The sequence below is a fragment of the Micrasema longulum genome, unplaced genomic scaffold (assembly GCF_059751315.1).
Source record: "Micrasema longulum isolate JH-2025_06_02 unplaced genomic scaffold, ASM5975131v1 h1tg000019l, whole genome shotgun sequence".
NCBI classification, from domain to species: Eukaryota; Metazoa; Arthropoda; class Insecta; order Trichoptera; family Brachycentridae; genus Micrasema; species Micrasema longulum.
The window spans coordinates 496,270-519,766 of NW_028277227.1; the positions used below are offsets into that span (position 1 = coordinate 496,270).

The following is a 23,497-nucleotide window of genomic DNA, read 5'->3' on the forward strand; positions in this document are numbered from 1 at the left end:
CAAAATTTTATGTTGCATAGATAAAACTAAAATGATATTTCAGTAGACAGGCCTTGGAACTCTACTCAGTATGCAAGCCTTAAAACAAAACAAAAAATTTCATAATGCTAAACAATTTGATACTTTTTTAAATACTGATATTTTTTTATTTGCATACAATTGAATGCCAATTCAACAGCAAACAATGCAGAAAAATTAAAACAGCGTTATTCATTTAAACCAACTTTCCGATCATTATTCATAATTAAAAACTAAACTAAAAAAAAAATTATTCATTACATACTTACTTACATGTCTTTAAATGCATAGTTTTTCATATTTATTACTTCCCACCTACTCTTAAATATATGATAATATTTTTTTTAATATTCTCATACATCATATGGTTTAATTCATTCAATCCAATTTAAAAAAAAATAATAATCAGCTAAGCCTGTATTTTAGAGACTTGTAACAATGTAAAAAAGAGAGGGTATGAGAGAAAGTTATAAAAAATAGTCAGTATTTTATTCAGAGTTTAAAAGAAACCCATTTATAACATATAGTCAAATTATAAAAATGCTTATAATTAATCCATATATTTATTCGTTGCTTTTAAGTAGGCAATTTTTAGATAGATAAATACAAATAAAAACTATTGAATGGATATTATACCGATGACAAAATTATTCATTCAATTTGAAGTCTGTACGGGAGCATGGGTAACAGTGGATCACGGGTTAGAAAACTATTTCTATGGCAGAGCAACACTTGATCAAAATTTTTAAGAGCTGTTTATCAAATTGAAAAAAATAACTAGCAAAGCTTAACTTTAAATAAAAAAAACATTTATTTAACATTTTTTAATAAAAAAACCCTTAAGTTTCATTGTGTATTTCTCTGCATCACTATAATTACAATGAATATGACTATTTTCAAACATAATTTCAATACATATAGATTTAGAGAAAATAATTTAATATTTAAACATGTACCAACAGTGTGCACAGATATATTCTTATTACATAATAATATAATTCCATTGTTCTGTATTTGTGACCAACCAGTTGGAAGAATAATTATAGTATTTGAGCACTTGACTAATCTCATTAGTGTTGTAACTGAACATAATTAGCCGGGAATAAGCCGTATTGATCTTTGCAGAATCCTCTCCACCAGCCTTCATCGATCTAGAAAAAAACAGTTGGATATAAAATATTGATAGTTCACCGGAAGAGCGGAGGCAGCATGGTGACTTGATTGTAACAATCAAAATCTTAACTGAGCAATATAATGTACCCAAATTGAAATCAATGTTCACTATGAATGAAAACCGCCATCTCAGAGGTCATTCATTGAAACTAAACGTTACCTCTTTTTCATCCAACCCCAGGAAGAACTTCCCTACAAACCAAATTGTGGAGAAATGGAACAGCCTTCCTGAGAAAGTAATTGGTGCTAGTTCAGTTAATGTATTAAAAAACCATCTAGATGCACACATCAATATATAATGTTTAATAACCAAGTACACTTGATATACACGCATCAGATTAATAGCTGCTAGTGTATTATTAACAATAATAATAATAATTTGAGCATATCCAAATCTTTGTATACTAATACTATAATTTAACCAGCTTAAAATTTAATTGAAACAGATGGATATCTCAACAGAGACTAAAAAATAATCATTGATCTCAACCGAGTTACACAAATCACCATAGAGAATGTGGAAATCTATGTGTTTACAGGGTTTATGACCTGTCATTGGCTAGTTTAAGTAATCTTTTTATTATTCTTTGAAATGGGGTTCAATGATATACAAACTCCTGACATCACTGCGACCTGTGAAGATCTATTGCGATGGATCCCCGTAAATTAATTCTCGCCCTCCGAGCCAGGGTCTTTAAAGAGCCTGTCTAATGTGTGGAGGGCGACAGTTCTCATTTTGCTAAATCTCCCCCTCCGAGCCCAGATCTATAAAGTATCGGGGTATTAGGTAGGGGGCAAGCTCTTTCAACACCCTCAGGTTTAACCAGTGCTCCCCTGAGGATCTGAATTCATTTATGATATAAAGCATCTCGTGGAGGAGTGGTCAGCGTGTTTGCCTACCATGCAAGAGGTCTCGGGATCAATTCCCAACATGGTAGACATGAAATATTTATTTGAAAAAGGTGTTTTGCAGGACTGGCACCTGAAGCCTAAGACTGATCATTTTACCTTCATGCAACAGAAATTATCAAGATATGCTACGGTTGGTGTAACAATTTAGTGCCCTATGCAGCATTGGGTGCGGAAAAGGAATGATGACTATGATGAAGTTGTAAAGCGAGATTTGCATGTTAGTGATTAATGTCCTAATGACGAGACGGATACGTCGATCAGTGGTTATATTACAATATTTACTAACATTTAATAATTATTAACTTTTATTTTTATTGCAAATTTGACATTTAAAAAACATATTATTTATTGTTATTGTGAAATATTTTTTGTACAAAATTAATTTAAGAGTCCTCACTAGGGAAATTTGTTCTAAGAAGGACTGTACAGAATATTATAATATAATTATTTTTACAAAATAATAAACAAATAACATCACAAAAAAAATTGGCCTAAGTGAAAAGAAATTAAATATGTACAAACACATCATAATGTAAAATTTTTTATATAATTTTTACCATCTCAATATTGGTGATGATGTCATCAGGGTCGAAAGATATCTCATCATCAGCTGTAGCCTGGTAGTCATACAGAGCGATGGCTGTAAACCCATCATCATCTCCATCCTGACCGTCCTCTCCATCCGTCCACCCGACCGGAGATGCGACTACGGTCGGTTGAATGGGAGTCTGGAATAAAAATTAAAAGAAATTTATATTTCACGGTTCTAATTAGTAAAAACTATTGGTAAAATGTCATTGCAGTCACGGAGAAATAAAGATACATTAATGTATTTAAATAAATAGATAAATTATGTACAGATGACTTGGTGGAGAACACGTTTTGGAAGAAGTTTGACTGCGGCGCTAGTAAGTGTCAAAATGGGAGGTATTTCTTGATTTATTGTCTGATTTTTATCCCAACCTAACCTAACAGATTGCGGTCAGCTGTAATGAACAAAAAATATCATATTCAGTGTGGAGTGAGGTTATTTAGTCAGAATGCGATACAGCTAATTGGGAAATATCACATAGTACGGATACCGATAAAAATATATGAAATGGATTTAGAAAAATTGATTGTGTTTTCAAAATCAATATGAATATTGTGGAGAAATGTTTTCATACATAACTTCAAGAATGAAATTATAAATAAACATCTCTGTAAAAATGCGACATGTTTGGCATTGATAATTGTGACGTCAAGACGCATGACGATGTTCTAAAATTTTTTAAACAGTCACAAACAAAGTTTAAAATAAACATGGATAGCCAATGATTGTGGCCAATGCAATGACCGTTTTTGCGGAAATTCAAAATTATAAATTACAAAATATTTTTCATAATTCGTATTATATTTATCTTATTAGAATAAGTAAAAATTTTATTTTCTTACTTAACAGTATTTCATGGACCTTATTACTTTAAAATGGAAATACTATTTATATATTTATTTACACTTTATGACAGTAATGTTTTTATTTACCTTGACAGGTTCAGCATCCACAATCCTGTCTATCTCCTCTATGTCTCTATCCACAGCCTTGGGAGTGTTCTGTATAATGTCGGGGGCGTCTAGGGCGTGAGGTACAATAGGAGCGGGAATATCGAATGGAACAGGAGCCGGTACTGATATGGGAGAAGATGGAGCGACCTCTACTTTCTCTTCGGGAAGCTGTAATGAAAAAATATAACGATTTTGTACTATGTACGTATAAAAAGAGAGAAAAAATCCTTATGGATTTTAAAAAAAAAACTATTAAATAAAGATATATCGCTGCTCAAATTCAAAAGGGCCACAAATCGTCTTTTTTCAGTAGAGCCAATCAAATTTTTTGACATGAATTTTCGTATTTATTTTATAATCTTACCTTTTAGTTTTATGTTTTTAGATGGAGTCATTAAATGCGTTTTTAAAGCTGTATCTATCTAATTTTGGAGTTTTGTGCTATTACCCATAAAGCTCTGAAGTTAGACACCGAAACACAGAATACCAAAAGGGTCGTTGGGTGAATTAGATCATTTAAAATGCTAAATCCACGGGAGTCTTTTTCTTATAGAAAAATGTAACCCTAATAGTTTTCGGTAAAGGCTGGTCTGAAGGTCATAAAAAAGTCAATAAGATATTGTTTTAAATTGAATATTACAACCAGAATTATCTTCTTTTTTCAAAAAAATGAATACAATTCTATAAAAAAAAGTTTCAACTCAAGTACTTCAATAACTTTTTTTTTAAAGTATTACCGAAGGCATAAGTAGAAATAAAGGAAAATGTCACAAAAATGTATGTGATTTAAAATGCTTGTATTTCTTTTCAAAATTAAAATTTGGCTTCGGCCACTTTCATGTTCAATTTATTATCTTTAAATTATTACGACAAATTTTAGTTCAATACTTAGTCTTTATTGAGATCCCAGATACCTAAGTTTAGTCTAAATTTGAAATGGCGTAATCTGCCGGTCTAAAAGTAATTATATTTTAGTTGTGCTATTAAAAAAACATTTGTTTTAAAATGGCAAAATTGTATGATTTCCGAATTTTGCGTTCGTTTTACCAGACTACAGCCTCAATGAGGACGTTCAGTGGTTTTTTTTAGTTTTATTTTGTGTCGCGCATTTAAAAACTTCTCGCATTTTTTCCTCCGAGACATTGCATATTTCCATTGATTGTGTGCGACAGGGAATCATCAAAAAGTCCACCACCTTTACATTGCCTTGGTTTACTTGTTGCACTAACACTTCTGACGCTATGGATCGCATAAACGGTAGTTCAGTCAAAACAAGGTCTGTATCATGCCGGTCATTCAAACCATGATAATTATCCCTTTTAAAGTTTAATTTAGGAGTGCAAAATGCTCTTATTAATCCTGAAGAAATTAAAAGAAACAAAGTTCTTTTATTTTACAGTCGTTATCGGTTATAATTGATAGTAAAAGATTCTCAGGATAGGCAAAATTTTAACAGCAACTAATTCATTAAGTTTATGATTTTTATCATTTAAAAATGAAAATATAGCTTTCTTGAATATTCTAGTAGTGCCTTCTGAAGGAGAAACATGTCCAAAATAAACTGATCCAGGTTCTCGCACGAGAGTTATGTGCTCTTCAACCTTTATTCGTCAAAAATATTTTAACATTTTTTTTACAAAGCAAAGATATCTTTGCGTCCATTGAAAATCAATCCATCAATGTTTGGATAATTAGGTGTTTTTATTCAAATGTTTTTGGCTAATATTCTTTCTCTTCTCAGCTTGTCGTGGTCTACAAGAAATATTATTTGTGAAAACAGAGTTTACAGGTTGTAGCTGCAATTGCATCCGCTACCCTGTATGAAACCTTGTAACTATCGAAAGTTAATCGAAATTGATTAGGTTTTGATTTTGGGTTTGATTTTTACCATTTACATGATTGCAAGTTGACGTAATCTTTATTTATTATTAGTACTTTTCCCTGTCATATGTAGAACTAGCAGAAAGATGCAAATAAACTAAAGAGTTTGATAAATTATTTGATTCAAGTTTTTTTCCTCTCTCGTAGTGATAAGTTTTATCAATACTTTGGACCGATCAATATGGTTAGATATGCAAGCCTCTTATAGGACATTTATAAAAGAAATAAAATCTAGTTTCTGGTGTACAAAAATCACTGAACAGAAAAAGTCTCCAAAACAACTCTGGCGAAGCCTTCAATCTGTTTGTGGTGACTGTATAGCAGAGACATCTAACACAAGCGCTACTGCCACTGATTTTGCCGACTTTTTTACAAATAAAGTCGAAAAAATCAGACTGGCGTGTAGTTCAGCGAAAAAACCTGTAATTTTAGATAATGCCCTTCAAAAATTCAGTAAATTTGAACCAACGTCTATAAATGAGGTTAAAAAAATTGTTGCGGCATTACCCAACAAACAATGTATATTAGATCCGATGCCAACATGGCTTTTGAAAAAATGCATTAACGTATTAGCTCCATTTTTAACAGATTTATTTAATACATCCATGGAGCGCAGCATTGTTCCGAGAGCCATAAAAAAAGCAAATGTAACTCCACTTTTAAAAAATTCCCAACTAGATGTGGAAGATCTTTCCAGTTTTCGCCCTATTTCAAATCTTCCCATCGTATCAAAAATACTAGAAAAAATAGTTTCTCACAGGCTCGTTAACTATATCGAGCGGAATTCTTTATTTTCGGTAAGGCAATCGGCATACCGACGTTTTCATTCCACGGAGACGGGAGTGATAAGAGTACTGTCTGACATTATAACGTCGGTGGACTCTGGTAATCTGGTGTTGATGGCTCTTCTGGACATGAGTGCTGCATTTGATACTGTAGACCATAATATTTTGCTTGAACGTCTGGAGAAAACTTATGGTATCCGTGATCAGGCACATATGTGGTTCAGTTCATATCTTAATAAAAGAGAATATGCAGTCGTGTTCCAGGGTAAAAGCTCAACCAACTTTCGGGTGTCTACAGGAGTGCCTCAAGGGTCAGTACTCGGACCACTTCTCTATCTCCTTTACACTAAAGATATAGAGAACATTATCAAAGAATGTGGATTGTGGTCGCACTGCTATGCAGATGATACGCAGATTTATTTTTATTGCAAACCAGGCGAGAGAAGTGTGCTTGTCAATTTAATTGATGGATGCATCAAGAAAATAGGAAACTGGATGGCTGAAAACAGACTAACATTAAACCCATCAAAAACTGAACAACTGTGGGTGGCTTCAGCCAGACGACAGAATTTGATCCAGGATACGGCTCTACCCAATGTAGGGAGTGCCGTTTTACCCACCGTTAAACTACTGGGAGTTTTACTCAATTCTGACCTATCTCTTGACGCTCAAATTAGTAGAACGATAAGTTCATGCTTCTACCAGCTGAGACAAATTAAATGCATACGCAAAAATTTGCCGGTTGATGCCGCCCGTCAATTAATAAATGCGTTTGTAGTGTCTAGAGTCGATTATTGTAATGGTATCTATGCAGGTCTACCAATGAACAAAATGACTCGCCTACAATCTGTATTGAATGCCGCAGCGAGACTTATTTTCGGAATCTCTAAGTTCAGTCATATCACTCCACTACTTCGGGAACTACACTGGCTACGTTTTCCACAGAGGGTCGAATACAAACTCTGTTGGCTTATGTATAAGTCACTGCACAACTCGGCTCCGGAATATCTAAGGGAACTATGCATTCCAGATGAACTAGCTGACAGGCGTCTCACGCTTAGATCAGCTACGTCTACGGCGAGAGGAAAAGTTATTATACCTCTACGCAAACAGCGCACTAAATTTGGTGAGCGCGCATTTGCGGTCGCAGGCCCTATGGCATGGAATGCTCTCCCAGCAGAGGTGCGAGGCTGTGAAAGTGAAGTGATGTTTCGGAAAAAACTTAAAACCCACTTGTTCTCTAAATCATTTGAATAAATCCGTAGCACGTGACAACAAAATAAATTATTTTAATCAAATTACAAATTTAAAGCTTCAATTAAATTAACTTAACAGTAGAATCACCATGTAAAGCGCCCTTGAGGTATTTTATTACGAAAATGGCGCTATATAAGTTATCCACAATAAATAAATAAATACAATAAATTATCAATAAAAAAATAAAATTGATTACAGTAGAATTAAATAAAAGTAAAATGTAATATGAATACTGCTAATTTGTCGGTTAGTTATAAAATTATCAAATGAAGAAGCTCAAAATCGGAGCCTACAATTTAAATGAGAATATATTTTTACCTTAATTTTGGCAGGTGGCGCTGTATTAACTTTGGTTTCTTGAGCAACTGGGGAACTGAACTGCTTTACAGCACTTTGCACCGACGCTTCACTGCCGGTCTTAATGGGCTGTCTCTGTGCTGGTCGAGTCAGAGGTTTCTGCTCCACTTTTTCGGTGTTCTGAACACAAACAGAAAATTGTGTTGAACCTTTATGTATAATATACGAGTACGGCGGTAAGTAACACATTGGGATGTAAAAAACTAACTTAAAATTAGCTAATTATGACCGACAATCTCAAAAATCCCAATGCATATTGCCGTCGGTTACTATGCCTACCTAATCAAAAGATATCTTTTTACGTGCAAATGTTAGGTTCTCCCCGGGATTTAAAAACTAATTTTTAATTGCTTGTTAGATGCCCTTAACCCCCTGAAACCTGAATTAAATCTGGCAATTCTAAAAAATACTTGATGTTAGGGAATTATTTGAAAAATTTTGTTTATATTTTTTCCTTTAAATAACAAAATTTAAGAGGTATAGACTTAAGAGTTTATAAAATGCGACTGTATATGGATAAAATTTTCATTTGAATACATTTAAAGGCGTAATTTAGTTGAACTTTCAATAAAATAAGCAGTTTTTTCATCGTCCTGTAAAAAAAGCAAAAATGACTTACGCAATATTGTTAGCGAAGTAATGATATGCTACAATACTGAAGATAATTATCATAATAATAATTAAATTAAATTAACGAAACCGCAAGAAATCAATATTCTTTAATAGAAGTCATATAATTATTACACCGTAGAAAAATAAGAATGACTTACTATCTACATTTTACATATACTTTTTTGATCATTCATGTTCAATTACTGGCAGAACTATGAAATGTTCATTTATTTTAATTGAATAATCACCTTAAAATGTAAATAAACAATAATGAAAATGTACTTACATGTAAATATTTTTTTTAATGGAATGGAATCGTCTTTGAAAGAGATGTTCTCACAAATAACAATAAAACAATGAAAGTAAGAGGACAAATAAAAAAGTGGCCTACTTAGAAATATTACACAGCCATTCCATTTGTAAAAAGAAACTACTCGCAGCAAATGTATTCTGAAATATACCCGTATATAAATAAGGTTTATTCATGCTAATTAATTCGAGGAGATTTATCTACTTGTTTTTAGTGTTGAAAATTGTTTCACATATTCAAATAGACAGTAAATACGTTTTACAAAAAATTTAGAAATTTGAGAGAAATTTTATCACAATCACTGTCAATAATATGGTGCTGAGCTGGATTTATAACACTCAAGTTGCCATTTTAATGGAATGCTGATTTGTAAAATGAGGATGAACATGGACAGAACAAAAATATTAAAAGAAAACTGAATTTAAGAAATGTGTTGATTTAACTGAGGGAACATTATTCAGTATAAAAAAAAGAATACGAACATTGTAAAAATAGAAATAAATAAATAATTAAAACCGAAATTTAAGATATATTTACTCTAGTACCTGCCAAAATTAAAAAGCGGCGAGTAATTTTTTTCATTACTGATATCACTAAGTACGCTCTATTTTTTTTCTGCTTATAATAGTAATCAGCATTCCACAGAAAGGTTTGTTTTTTAGTTTGATATTTGGCTTCAGGCTGGTTTGTTTGTTTTAGAATTGATTCCTGTCTTTCTTTTGAATAATATTTCAAAAAAGTTTTGAATACCTACATAAGTCAATAATATTAAACTATTTTATTTACATATTATTAGTATGGACATATAATAATCTTAATTTCCCTGTCCGGGCCTAGTGCAGCATAGGGCACTGCATTAGTACCTACTCCAATTGCAGCCTATCTGGGGTGCTACTCTGAATCGTCTGGGGGTAGAGAAGAAGGAAATTATGAGATTTTTATTTTTTGCACGCAACTACACTTTTCTTCATATATGGCCACACCGATAATTAAACATCAAATGATTTTCATTTATAACATTACCGAAACCTTAAGCATTACCCTGAACACATAATTAAGTTGAATTGACTAAAGCGCATTAGTTCTTTTTTTTCCATTTTTAAACAGTTTTATAATATCGAACTACAAAATGTCAATTACAAACTGTTTATTTACATAATTCGACGTTTAATCATCAGTGTGGCCATATATAAAGCATGTAAAAAAATAAAAATTCACAAATTAACCAGTCTTTGCCCCCGTGAAAAGATTTAGAATAGTACAATAAAGTTAACAAGGTAATTTAAATAAAAATTTAAAAAAAATAATAATAATAATAATTTTAAAAATAAAATAAAAATACACTCACATCATTCCTATTGGTGTCCGCTTCTCGTTCTCTTCTTTCCACTTTCAATCTCCTTTCCCTCTCCTCCTTGACCTTCTTAAGAGCATCCTCCTCATTCTGCTTGGCCATGTTCTCGAACCTCGCCTTGAGGGCCGAAGGTTTGGCTCCGCTGACATCAGGTTTGGACTTGATGTAATTGGTGCCGACCTTCTCCATCGGCTCGTTGAAACCCACGGCACACTTGTCCAATCGGTCGGACTGGATGCCAAATTTACCACCGAAACCCTTAAAAAATAATTAAACTTTACTAAGAAAGTCCCACTGAAAGGTAGATGTAATATCGTCCAGTTCATTAGTTAGACATCTCCAAATGTCAAGCTCAGGGATAAAAAGAAAACCAATATTTAAATAGTTACCGAAAATTCAGAATCATATTATGGCAAATAATCAGTGCCTAGCCGACAAGATTATCATAGGGCCTTACTTATTAGATTTCTTTATACCTAGCTTATACTTTGGAATAACTATACCTGGGCTGGTATTCCAAACGCTTTCGCGGCCGTATTATCCCATATATTTTGTATGTAAATACACGAGAAAAACTGTTTTCTCGTGCCATGCGAGTAGTTCAGAATAGCACCCCTGGTATAAAAAAAGCTTACAAATACAAATATATGCGACCTTGAATAATGAGCGTAAGGTTCTGGACATATCACAAAGGCGGTACGGTGCCGTGTATGATGCACCGCGCCAGCTCACGGCGCATCTGCTCGGCAGTTGATGTTTCTCAAAAAAATTGTATTACGGTTTTCTCAAACTTGCAGTTTTGCGGTGTCCAGCCATAAGGCGTAATTTTTGAAAGAGAATATTCAATGTAAATAAATTCAAAAAGACAATTCTTCGATATCACCCCATGCGAAAATTGATATTGGTCATAAAAATGATTGATTGCATACCAAAATATACCATTGATGATTGTTTAGACGATTGAATGTACATATTTTCATAAAGTAACTAAATTTGTACAATAATAAATCTTTTATGTATAAACCGTGCAAAATATAACGAGGATAATTGTCGATACATCCATGAAATAAAATTTATGTTGGTGAAATTTTATTTGATGATCAGTTTTACACTCAAAAACAATATTTTACTTTAAAATCTCTGGAAATATAGCATGTTTTCTAAATTTATTAAATTTGAGATAAAAACAGTACATTTTACTACTAAAAACTGGGACAGATGACAGATTGTGGGATATTATATGGTGCAGAGTATAACTTTGTGCGAGGTTTAAAAGTTTAAAAAAAAAAACTATACCATCCTAATTCTACCACTATGCCAAAGCATAATTTTATTCCAGGATCCTAATTCTACCACTATGCCAAAGCATAATTTTATTCCAGGTTTATAAGTAAGGCTCGAAGAATTTGACTGGCTAACTGGAATTGTTTTTATATAATTTCTCTTGTTTTGTATTTTTAACATTGAAATATTTTGGGATAACAGCAGATACTTTGATTAAAGTTGGGTTGGTAATTTCAACATAAACTACAGCCAAGGACATAGCGATTCATAACACTTGCGTGAAGGATATTAAGATTTAAAAAAGTAAATAAAACAGATTATTGCTTAAAAAAAAAAAGAATTTTATTTTTCCTATTGCATACCCTACATTAAAACTCTGTGCATGCAGCTGGTTTTCATATATTTGGTACAACATGATTTTCATCACACGAGATATCCAGAGTCTTCGGCATACCTCACTACACCAACTGAGTAATTAGTACAAGCATTACTGTAACACATTGCTCAAATAACACGTTCGCGGCTATGCCGGCTATTGCCGTCAAAATCGCATTTTTCTCATTTAGGAAATGGTCCAAGAGACATTAGTAATGAAAAGACGGCTATAGTCCACGTAAAACTGAAGTAAGCATGATATTGTGTCCCTATAAAAAACAGTCAACAACAAAAGTGTCCCAGTGTGTTATTTAAATAAGATTTACCTCAAACCATCAACTATGGTCCAATCAGAAATGAAATGTTTCCAAAATAGAAAAGTTATGATGTGTCCATGTGAGTGGATCCTATGAGAAAATAGTGTCCGCAAATGTGTTAACCCTTTTCTTACTGTGCCAAAAACATCCACGTGTTATGGTACTGTGTATTTAATACAGATGCATAAAAGGAGAGATTATAAATTGGAACAATTTAATATTCATGGGCAATTGCTTCAATCACTTATAGTTGATGTTAAAAGTGGTAATATTTTAAATCTAATTGCTAAAAACATTAACTGCCGTTCGCAGCGAGAAGAGAGACCGCCCCTAACAAATGCTTGAAAGCAACAGTGCAAAACTGACGACTGGCGTACTGTACCAGTGGTACAGATGACTTTGCTACTGGCCTGCGTGACACACATATTTTTCTTTCTCGCTCGCGAATATACCTATATAGCATCGAGAGTGAGACATAAATAGTGTTTGAGACAACCGTATATTCGACACTCCTATAATATACCACATACGTCACATTGATAAACTTTTTAATGTATTAGTGATTCATCTCCAATTTGTTAAAAATGCTTATTTTATAATAAATTATTAAATCGATACGTAAATGTATAACAGAGGAATACTGAAAATCTTGAACCAGTATTTATTATATTTATAGAGATATATAAGTTATTAGATGCAATGTGCACTAGCTACACATCACCGGGAAGGGAGAATTAAGGTTTTTTTTTAAAACTTTTTTTGCACCGCGTTATTTGAAAACTGCCTAAAAACATGTTAAATGGGAGTCTGCTGTATTACAAAATGTAGATTATTATTCAGGTAAAAATAAAAACACTAGGATTTTGTATAGACAGATATCTTAAGAAAAATGTGATTACCTTTTTGTGGTCAAGTTGGCTTTCATGTTTTTGTGCCGCTTCATGGTGGTCCCACCCCAGGGCAGACTTGTCCTGCCTGTCGGACTGCACTCCGAATTTGCCTCCAAAACCAACAACATAATCTAAAAAAATATATACAATTGAAATCATTGATGGCTTCAAGTTACCAAATAATATTACTTAAATTTTACACGATTTTTCGGAAGTTTTGGGAAATAATATATTTTTAAGTACCTAGTTATACCAATTAGATTAAAGGCTTACCTTTTTGCGATTCATGTTTTTCCACTTGTTCAATATGGTCCCATCCAACAGCAGACTTGTCAACTCTGTCTGATTCTACACCAAATTTGCCTCCAAATCCAGAACTATAATCCTTTTGGGATGTGTGTTTCTCTATCTTCTCTTTGTGATCCCAACTAACTGCGCTCTATAAATAAATTGTATTTCTTATGTATGATCACTTAACATGTCGCAGAAGATAATAAACACTTCAGTGAAAATAGTAAAAAGTTTAAATACCTTGTCAACTCTATCTGTTTGAATACCATATTTTCCGCCAAAGCCGGCGCTATAATCCTTTTGTGAACCATGTTTTTCAACTTTTCCGATGTAGTCATGTCCAAGCGCAGATTTATCCATGCGATCTTGTTGGACACCAAACTTCCCTCCATAACTAATATTAAAACAAAAGAATATCATGGAATAGCATTGAAAATATTTTGTTTTAATGTGGAAAAGTGGGAATCTGTTTTATCTGTGGAATCAATATAAAAAATCTTAGCCTACGAAGAAAAAAACTGTTTTATCAGGCTGAGCTGGAATAAAACCTTTCTATATATTATTATGTTTTACCTAAGTATTAGTTATATATTTTTTAATGTACCATTAGTATTTAGATGCATAATAATCAAAAGTATACCCATAGGATGCTTGTGGACCATCTTCTAGTTCTTTTTTCTTGGTTTTGTCATTGAGATCTATTGCATCTTCTCGAAGTTGTTTCATGCTGAAAATAAAATACACGCTACTGTAGCTCTTTTGTTTATAGACATATTCAGCAACAAAAAAAAAACAACACAGATTTATTAAACAAGAAAACATTAAAGTCGAAATGAAATTATGCAAAGGTAATTTGTACATTCGAGGTTAACTCACTCAACTGCCGCGACCGATCTTCCAGAGCCATCCACTGTCTTAGATCCCCATCGTTGTTCTTGTTCAGAGACATCGTTGATGAAATCTGGATCAGTTTCCCAATCGTCGTCACTGGGTTGAATGACTGGAGCAACTGTATGACCGGCACTTGCTTTCCACATCTAAAATCAGCGTAAACCAAAACATATGGTAAAACCATTATATTTAATAGAAAACTAGCACATTTGTTACAATTCCAAAGCTTCTCTATTTTTAATTTGTAATAATCATACGATTTAAACAACACACGAAATGAGTCACAGAATTAGGGCTCGTCGGCGATTCTTATCACAACCAATTTCTCAGAACACTTTTTGGTTAAAATAAAACTGTTGGAAAAGAAAACTGCTTTACTTTTCTACATTATTTACCTTGGTCAGTTTTGTTGTATTTATTTGTATTGAAATATTGAAAACGTTTCACTATTTAAACACAAGCAATGGAAACCGACCAAAGCAAAGTTTTGACAGATGTACTGCGTCAAATAAGGAAATTAGCGACATGAAGAAGTGACCGAGTTTATCTATGGTGGGAGAATGTTGACACGCCTCGTCGAGGCTGTTGTATTACTATTTTAACAACCAGTATCTTTGTAAACAATCACTTATTACTAATCTACTTGTTTTATCAATATTTGATTTATAGTTGTAGACAATTATTTTTGCCTTGTCGAAAGAGCTGTAGATAGCGTTGAACATAAATATGTTCACCCATATATTTATATTTTTTTTCTTACTTTCATTTATGTATATATTTATTTTATTTATTTATTTAAACGCCTTGTAGGTTTTTACATGTTTTTACATATATACAGGGTGTTTACTAAACCCTGTCACATGATCAGTATGAGCAAGAAGATAAATTGGCACATTAAAATATTTTTTTAGAACGAATAAAATTTTGAAAAATAAAATATTTAAAAAAAACAAATGGTTGCTTACTTCCGCAGGGGAGAAACGACGAGGAGTGAGGGGAGAGTCTTATACTGCGCCGCGCTCCCCTCACTTCTTCTTTGCAGAAGTAAGCCACCATTTGTTTTTTTTAATATTTTATTTAAAAAAAATTCTTTGTTCTAAATATTTTTTAAATATGCTAATATGTCTTTTTGCCCATACCGATCATCGTGGTTTTGGATGTGACAGGGTTTAAAAAACAGTGTGTATAGATAAAATAAACATGTATTTTACAAAAAATTAAAATTAAGTAATAAGAATAAGAAAATGTAAAAACTAATTTTACATATAGTACATACAAACATAATTTATTCCAGTTGAGAGAACAGAAGTTCATTTTTTCCTATCGGCTATACTAAAAAACCCTTAAAGCTATAAGGAGTTAGAAAAATAATAATTAAGAATACAGATATAAGTAAATAAAGGGTAAATAGTTTAAAACAATAGATTTGAAGATAATAAATTGATACACTGACTTTTAAAATTCATAATTATATATATTTATATCAATCGCGTATATATCTATATTATCTGTGTGGATATGTATTGTTTGATGTATATTTTTTAGACACCATAAGTATAAATATATTAAATCATGTAAATTAATGCCTCGACATGGGTTGTGCCCAGTGAGATATTCATTTTTAAAATCAAAGGTCTTGTGTTAAACAAGAAAAAAAAAGAAAAAAAAAATATTCACATTTTATATAAATCTGTATATTTATATTTACATACATAGCATTAAAAAAAACAAAAATTCATCATCGTGATAATTGAAAGCCGCCACGACGCCGACGTGGCTCAATTGGTTATACGGCTAACTGGCGTTGGAGGAAAAAATCCAAAAAAGTTTTTTTTTCAAATGATTTGAGTGTTGTGGGATATTTATCATAACTTCCTTCCATATTTTCTCTTGCCCAAGCGCTAATAAGCCTCTAAAAAAGCTTAACGGGTTATTCCTTTCAAAAACATTATCGTATTTACACCTAATGCTGTATAGGGTACTGTTTCGGTATAAATAAATCAACTAGGTACTAGATATTATTATTGTATTAGGTACTGAAAATTTTTTCACTTAGTATTGTTGGTGCACATATTTTTTTTAATTGGCTTGAATTTGATACCTACACCTAAGTACTACAGACATACGATCATGTTCATGTATGGCGTAAAATTTACTATGTGCGAGGGGAGATTTAAAAGTAATCTACCTAGGTGTGAAACAACATACTTAGAGAGCTTTTTTTATTGTTTTTCGATGTAATCTCCTTCTAGAGCAATACATTTACTCCACTTCGAAGGAAGCGCTTTAATACCATCGGGAAAAAAATCAACTCCTGGTCTTGAAAAAACGTCGAAGCTGCGCACTTGACTTCATCATCCCCTGAAAATCCCCATTTTCTTAGGTCTTTTAAGTGTCAAAAGATATAAAAATCACAGGGGGCCATAAACCTATTTAATTCTATAAACACCAATTCAGTCACAGCAGCCCGAGCAATGCGGGACTTGTGTACGGGGGCATTGTCATGAAGAAGGAGCACTCCGTGACTTGACTTCCACCGTCGCTTCTCCAGTATTGCCGCCTTCAGCTTTTTCAAAACACCAGCGTTTTAAGCCCCTATGATCGTCTTCTTGTGGGGAAAATGAAGAGTCACCGTATGCTGCGGTCATACGCTGCGTCCATTCCCTTCCTTTACTAAACATTCGATGACGGCACGGTGCTCTAAACTCATTTTATCCATTTTTACCGCACCTTGATGCACTCAGCGACCAATTATTCCAAGAGCTTACGCGCGACTAAACTAAACTGAAGTGACCTGATACGACAAGACATGTCTCAGTTGGCGACAACCTGCTCACCCCGCATTACGTATCTTTCATAGCTAGGTAGATTACTTTTAAAGGTCCCCTCGTACTTACCGAAAAAAACAAATATAATATGCAGAACTGTTGGCTTTACAAACAAAATGAATATGTAAAAACAAATTAAATAAAATAGTTTCCACCAGGTTTTTGGTGGGTTTTTTACGGTAGTACTTGTAGTTTTGTAAGTATTCTATACCAGCTTGGTTATTCTTTTATGTAATTCTTATCTGAATGCTTTAATTTGTTATTTGTATATGGTTATTCATTGTTTATATTTTGTGGTTCGTTGTTTTTGGATACACGCGTTATGTTATTTCATTAAAATTTGTAAATAAATATGTTTTTCACTTGTTTTTTTTTCGATTTTATCATATTTTGGTAAAAGACCTCAATAAATGAAAATAATGGCTATTTATTTCATTTGGAGAATTAGAAACTAAATCCCATTTTCTGTAGAGCAGTATAATATTTGTGAAAGTACCCAGTAGTTAAACATAGATATACATTTTTTTTTCTTCAATGAACTACATTTATATTAGTATAATTTACATACTTCTATCAACCGTCCTACCTGTCTACGCCTAGCGCCATTGGCCATCAGCTACTACTTAATATAAGACACCACTTGTCGTTAATCACGGATGTCGATTGTTAATAATACGAAAGGTACCATATAATAATATCATTATGTAATTTCCCAGGAATTCTGGGATAATGTCAAGCATACTATAATGCTGCTTGCACTTAGATCTAAAGAAACGAACTATCCCCAATAATTACAGGTTTGTATTCAATGTGTAATTTGCATTCACAGGTAGCAATTCGTAATTATTCGCAAGAGTTTTGCATTTTATCGTAATATCCATGGCTTGTTACATTTTCTGAGGTAGATGTCTTAGATTTAGGCTGTGTTAGGTGTATATTAAAATGAAAACGAACATGATGGTCAAGTTGGTTAAAATGAATGACAAATAATTATATCGTAATTATATTTTTAAATATCTCTCATTACGTTACCTGGACGCATGACATTTGAACAAAATGTATTTTTTACGTAATTTACTAACGATCGCTTTTGAGAAGCAAATTGATAATTTTCTGGACTGGACATAATATGAATGTTTAATTCTGAAAGAACTCGCCATTCAAGATCTGTCAATGCATTGCCTGGGATATTATTTTAAATCTTCATCTTTACCCAGGGCCCCTAAAAAGTTATTAATTTTGAAAATGTAATTTTTTGTACGCGTTTACACTTTCCTTCATTTCTGGCCACACTGACAATTAAACGTCAAATAAATATGAGCACGTGAAATCACACATGATAATTTTCATTTATAATATTATTGCGGCATTACCCAAAAACACTTAATTAGGTTGAATTGACCAAACCTTAAACGTTTATTTCTGTTTTTTAAATAGTTTTACACATCATTTGATGTTTAATCATCAGTGTGGCTATATAATATGAAGCAAAGTGTCATCACATTAAAAAAATGAAAATCCTTAAATTAACCACTCTTTAAGGAGTAGAGAAGATTCAGAATACCATCCCTGCAGTTAGATTATATATCTACTATCTGCATTTTCGTTCTGAGGATGCTGGAAGTAAGAAAGCCTGTAAATCTTTATTAATTAGCGGTTTTGGCCAAATCGAAGATAGATATCTACTCAAGAATAGTCATGTATAATATTTCAACCGTGCAGTGGAAGTCTTAGTATTATTATTTTTCAATGATTTAATTACATTTCTGCTTGACTGTCAGTTGTTATGAAGTAGAAATTAATAACAATTGCATACCAAATTGCAGTACAAGAAACGGTAAATTATTTGCTCTCAATTTTGAAAATGCTAACTACGCACTCTATAATAATTTGGACTACATACAAAGAAACGGTTTTTTGCTTTCAGTTCTGCATAGATATGCAAGGCGGTAAAATTACCGCGGTATTTTACGGGACTTTTTTTAGATTATGGTAAAATACAGTATTTTTCGGAATTTTCGGTAAAAAACGAACATAACGTACTAATTTTTACTTAAAAATATTAGTCCAAAGAAAAAAAAGTTACGACGATTTTTAAATTAATTTTATTTTCACAGACTTTCGTATATTTTTCTATGAAATCTACAGGGATGTAATTATACACAAAAAACTGATTTGAAGCAAAATTTTTCAAAATCGCGGCATGAGCGGTGGTCGTTCAGGTTTTACTTATGTCCTCCGATCCTGTTCAAGATTCAAAATATAATAACCTTTTTTATCAAAAAATGTGGAAAAAGTACGAATGACCTTGAACGATCCATACTTACAATAAATCTCGACAACCACCCGATGGATCTGAACCTGGTTTTCACTGTCATGTAATGTGTCTTAAAACAAAGCTACTAGTATTGTTATTTCTTTGAAACATAAAACCCAGTACGTTATATTCGTTTTTTAACGAAAATTACCGTAAAATACCACACTTTACCGCGAATTTTGGTAATAATTTTACATCCATAGTTCTGCAGAACAGCATTTATATCGAATATATTTAAAGTTACACGTTGTAATTTTAGTTACACAGTAAGAGCCAGTTGGACCACAAAGAGTAAAATTAAAAAAGTCTAAACATAACTAATTTTTGCGTTTTTGTCGAAATTAACGAAATGGTTTGTACGTAACATTTTATCCCTAAATAAACTCACACAACTATATTTTATTTTATGTAACTAAATTATAACTTATGACGTAATAGGATGGGAAGGCATTAATAAATCAATATTAAAACCTCTCGAATCTGCTCAAAAATGAATAATTAAAATAATTTTTAAAAAGCCCTTCAGGTGCCCCAGCGTCAAGTTATTTGAGGAATTTGAGATCTTAGATATAAGGCAATTATATATTTTTAGATCAATAATATTCGTGAAAGCAAATTATTCTCCCAAATCCCAAAAGGAACACTACCAGAAGTCAAACTAGAGGATGGGTCATGGGGTCTACCACAAACTCTGAATTCGGGCAAAGAAATTTCAGGTTTTTTGACCCCAAAATATTTAATATGTTACCCAAACATTGCAAAGCCATGACCCGGATTCATTTTAATAAATTTGTAAAAAATTGGTTACTGGGTTTAGGTCGAGAAAAATCGGGAAAATTAATTCAAAATACTGTAAACAATAAGAGGACCTATCCCAATTAATAAAACTCGCAGTTCTTAAAACATAGTTTATTACACAAAGAGAAAATAAGCAAGGAGCAACACAATAACGATGCGTACGCGGTGAGTTCTGCAGGAGGAGAGAGAGAGGGCAGAGCTTCAGGCTGCTGACCCTAGGGGTGGCGGAAGTGTCCGAGTGTTGCCATCCTGACGGGGTTGCCATCGTTATAATACATTTTTAAATAATTTGTGGTAAAAATTAATATTGTGTAACTGTATAGTAAATTGACTAGTAGGCAGTAATGTTATTGTTTATTTGGCATAAAAATGTCTGCCTTAAAACAGGTTGCACCTAGTTAGGCAGACGAGACATGACCCGGAGAAATCTATTACCTAATTATTATGAAGTAGAAAAAGTTATTGTTATTTTTGTAAATAAACCATGATTATTATTATTTTTATCAATATTGCATTTTTCTTACAAACAAATTTGGTCCATTTTAACAAAAACGAAACAATTTTTAAAATTATATAAAATTGCCTTGCAAATATTAAATTTTATGCTTTTGCCAAACAATTCTTTCTTATTTTACTTTAAACATTTCTTATTCAACTTTATGTATCACCCTAGTTTACAAACTTTTCGGTAGGATGTTTTTTGTAAAGCAGGCTTCGGTGAAACACATGTTTTTTTGGTTAAGACTTTTTGCTGTTAATTGCAACAATTTTTAACTTTACTTGTATGTTTTAGTTTCATCTATATCTTTATTAATTTTTTTATATGTTGTATTATTTTTATCATTTTTTTATACTTTAATACTAAAGTTTTTTTTAATAACCTCTTCGTCATATAAGTATCTACACGTTACACAAAAACGGTAATTCAGGATATAGTGAGGATCGCAAACATTAGCATTCTTAAAAGTGTGAAATATTGACCCGAAAAAAAAAAGTGTTTTCTGGAATGTCGTCCATGAAACAATTTGAAATATTTTTACCGCAAATAAAGTCATTGCATCGCTTTAAACGCATCATCGACCTGCAATAGTTTTCTTTTCATCTCACTGCATTTTTGCAAAGGTAATTCTTTCCTTGTTCTAGATGAATTATTCAAAAAATTTAAGAGAAAGAGTGGACGAAATTAAAGTTCAAATGAGTTATTGAAATCCGCCCGGGTTCATTAAACGTCCAAAGATTCATGGTGACATTTATAACCACTGAAGAATCTGGAAGCTTAGACAGTCGAAATCACTTTTACCGTGGAGCTCACCGGAAGAACTGGAATGAAACGTATTCAAATAAAGTTTCAGGCGTATCGCCAGTCATATTTATGTTTTATAAAAAAATGGAATGTTTACCGTGAAAAGCTGCATGAATGACATTTCCTCCGGCTATCTCTCAATTCGTATCCTAGATTAGACTCGTTTCCGTCACGGCTTGAATGATTTAATCCAAATAGTTTCTGATGATAGGAATGTGTCCGTGCTTACTAAAAGAAAGGAGTAAGGAGCAGTACCGGCAGTAATATATTGGCAGTGAAAAAAACAGGGAACCAGCATTTTTATATGTTTTTTATGAATAGTTTTTTATTTAGAAAATAAACTTAAACTGAAATACAATTTTATTCATTTTTACGCCTTACGGGCTTTTGCATTTATTAGTAATACATTCAAGTGCAGCATTGAAACAAAAGTACATACATTAGGTTAAAAGTAAAAATAACATAAGTCAAACTAAAAGAAACAATAATAAGTCAAAATTCGGAAATGTACCCACATAGGAATAGAGGAATAGACAAATCATATATTTACACGCACACACACGTATATGAATATGGGTGAGTACACATATATAAATATATATGTATACATACACAAATACATAAATATATGTATTATTGTAGAGATACATAAAATTAAAAAATAAACATTTAGTAAAATTTAATTAATAAAGAACAATATTAAGAAATTTTATCCAGATTCATTTATGGCCTTCAGAATACTTAGCCTATAATTATATAAATATAAACGAAATATATTAACTTCACTTTACTCATCCTAGCCAGTGTAGTCTGTGATTTGTTATAATAATTATGACTGCCAGGAGATTAAAAAAATAACGTTAGCTACCGAGTATTTCGAACAGGTACCTTTATGCTGATAATATTAGTTGATTCCGGGACGTCCAATACGCTATTTGCTAGTTTATATAAATGTTATAAATCATTTACAATTCTTCTTTTGTAAAGAATTTACATATTTCATTTCATTTTTCATTTAATTTCATTTTTTTTGCACCACAACAGGCCAGGAGGCCCAATTACAGTGGTGAATTACATTACAGAACAACCAGGCTTGAGAAAAAATTACATTTTAATGTTTGTGTTCTCACCGGGAATCGAACCCGGAACCTTCCGTGCGTGAGTCAAGCGTCTTGACCACTACACCACGGAAGCCGCCATATTTAGTGTACACACTAAATAATCGTAATCAATATTTTCAGTGGATATATTAAGTTTGTTATTGATGAATCTAAGGAATTTACGTTGTACTCTTTCTAATTTTATACAAACTTATGTTGATCTCAGTACACGAGGCATATACATATGTTCGATTCTTCTGGGTTAGAGCTCATGTTGGGGAAATCGGAAATGAGAGCAGATGAGCTAGCCAAGGCTGCTACAGTCAAAAAAGTGAGGCCGAACTTTGATGAAATCCCAATAAGCCATGTTAGGTGGTCCCTTCCAAACGATTAATCCAATAAGTGGAGGAAAACATATGAAGAAGAAACTGTCAATAAGTGGATCAAGCAAGTTTTGAAAAGCACAGATGAGGCCAAAACATTTTGGAAGCATGAAACGCCTACATATGAACTAACTCAGGCTCTCTCGGGGCATGGATGGATGAGGGAATATCTGCATCGCTTTGGGCTGCGAGACGCTAGTTGCTGCCCATGTGATGGCATCACTGAGCAGACTGTAAAACATCTTTTAATAAATATACTGTCCAATGTTCGACAGGCCGAGATGGGAGCTTGAATGCAAACTAAACACTCGGATTGCTGCGACAAATAACCTAGCTGAGCTCCTGAACTGTAATGATACACGAAGAGAGACTGTTCGATTCATTACAGGGACGATCAAGCAGGCTTAGTTATTCAATGGTGGTATCTAGCTCCTTTTGTTTTTTTGTGTCCAACTTTTACGATTTTTATTTTTTATTATTTGTTAATGTAATATTTCTAGAGTTATTTTCTTTACT

At 32.6% G+C, this 23,497-nt stretch overlaps 1 protein-coding gene across 2 annotated transcripts; it reads right to left on the reverse strand.

Moving 5' to 3' along the window:
- Nucleotides 1–857: 857 nt before the first annotated feature.
- Cortactin (cortactin) lies at nucleotides 858–14,787 on the reverse strand. Of its 2 annotated transcripts, XM_088242686.1 has the most exons (11): nucleotides 14,648–14,787; nucleotides 14,238–14,398; nucleotides 14,002–14,088; nucleotides 13,602–13,755; nucleotides 13,344–13,509; nucleotides 13,080–13,201; nucleotides 10,199–10,462; nucleotides 7,890–8,048; nucleotides 3,628–3,816; nucleotides 2,661–2,831; nucleotides 858–1,169 (listed from the first exon to the last, which is right to left on the reverse strand). In XM_088242686.1, exons 2-11 carry the CDS (start codon nucleotides 14,396–14,398, stop codon nucleotides 1,089–1,091), a joined length of 1,554 nt encoding a protein of 517 aa, XP_088098812.1. In that variant the 5' UTR covers nucleotides 14,648–14,787; the 3' UTR covers nucleotides 858–1,088. The 2 variants fall into 2 exon arrangements, 1 of the variants encoding a protein (XP_088098812.1); XR_015825407.1 differs by lacking the exons at nucleotides 858–1,169; nucleotides 2,661–2,831; nucleotides 3,628–3,816 and adding an exon at nucleotides 4,014–5,694 and having other exon boundaries at nucleotides 7,734–8,048.
- Between the last annotated feature and the right edge of the window lie 8,710 nt (nucleotides 14,788–23,497).

What these genes read in the sequence shown, in the direction of transcription:
- Cortactin (XM_088242686.1), bottom strand. Translation starts at nt 14,398, where the DNA reads ATGTGGAAAGCAAGTGCCGGTCATACAGTTGCTCCAGTCATTCAACCC. An exon ending in AAAACATGAATCGCAAAAAG is followed by an intron (nt 13,202 to 13,343) that starts GTAAGCCTTTAA and finishes ATATTTTTTTAG; the next exon opens with ATTATGTTGTTGGTTTTGGA. An exon ending in TGGATGCTGAACCTGTCAAG is followed by an intron (nt 2,832 to 3,627) that starts GTAAATAAAAAC and finishes TTTTTATTCCAG; the next exon opens with ACTCCCATTCAACCGACCGT.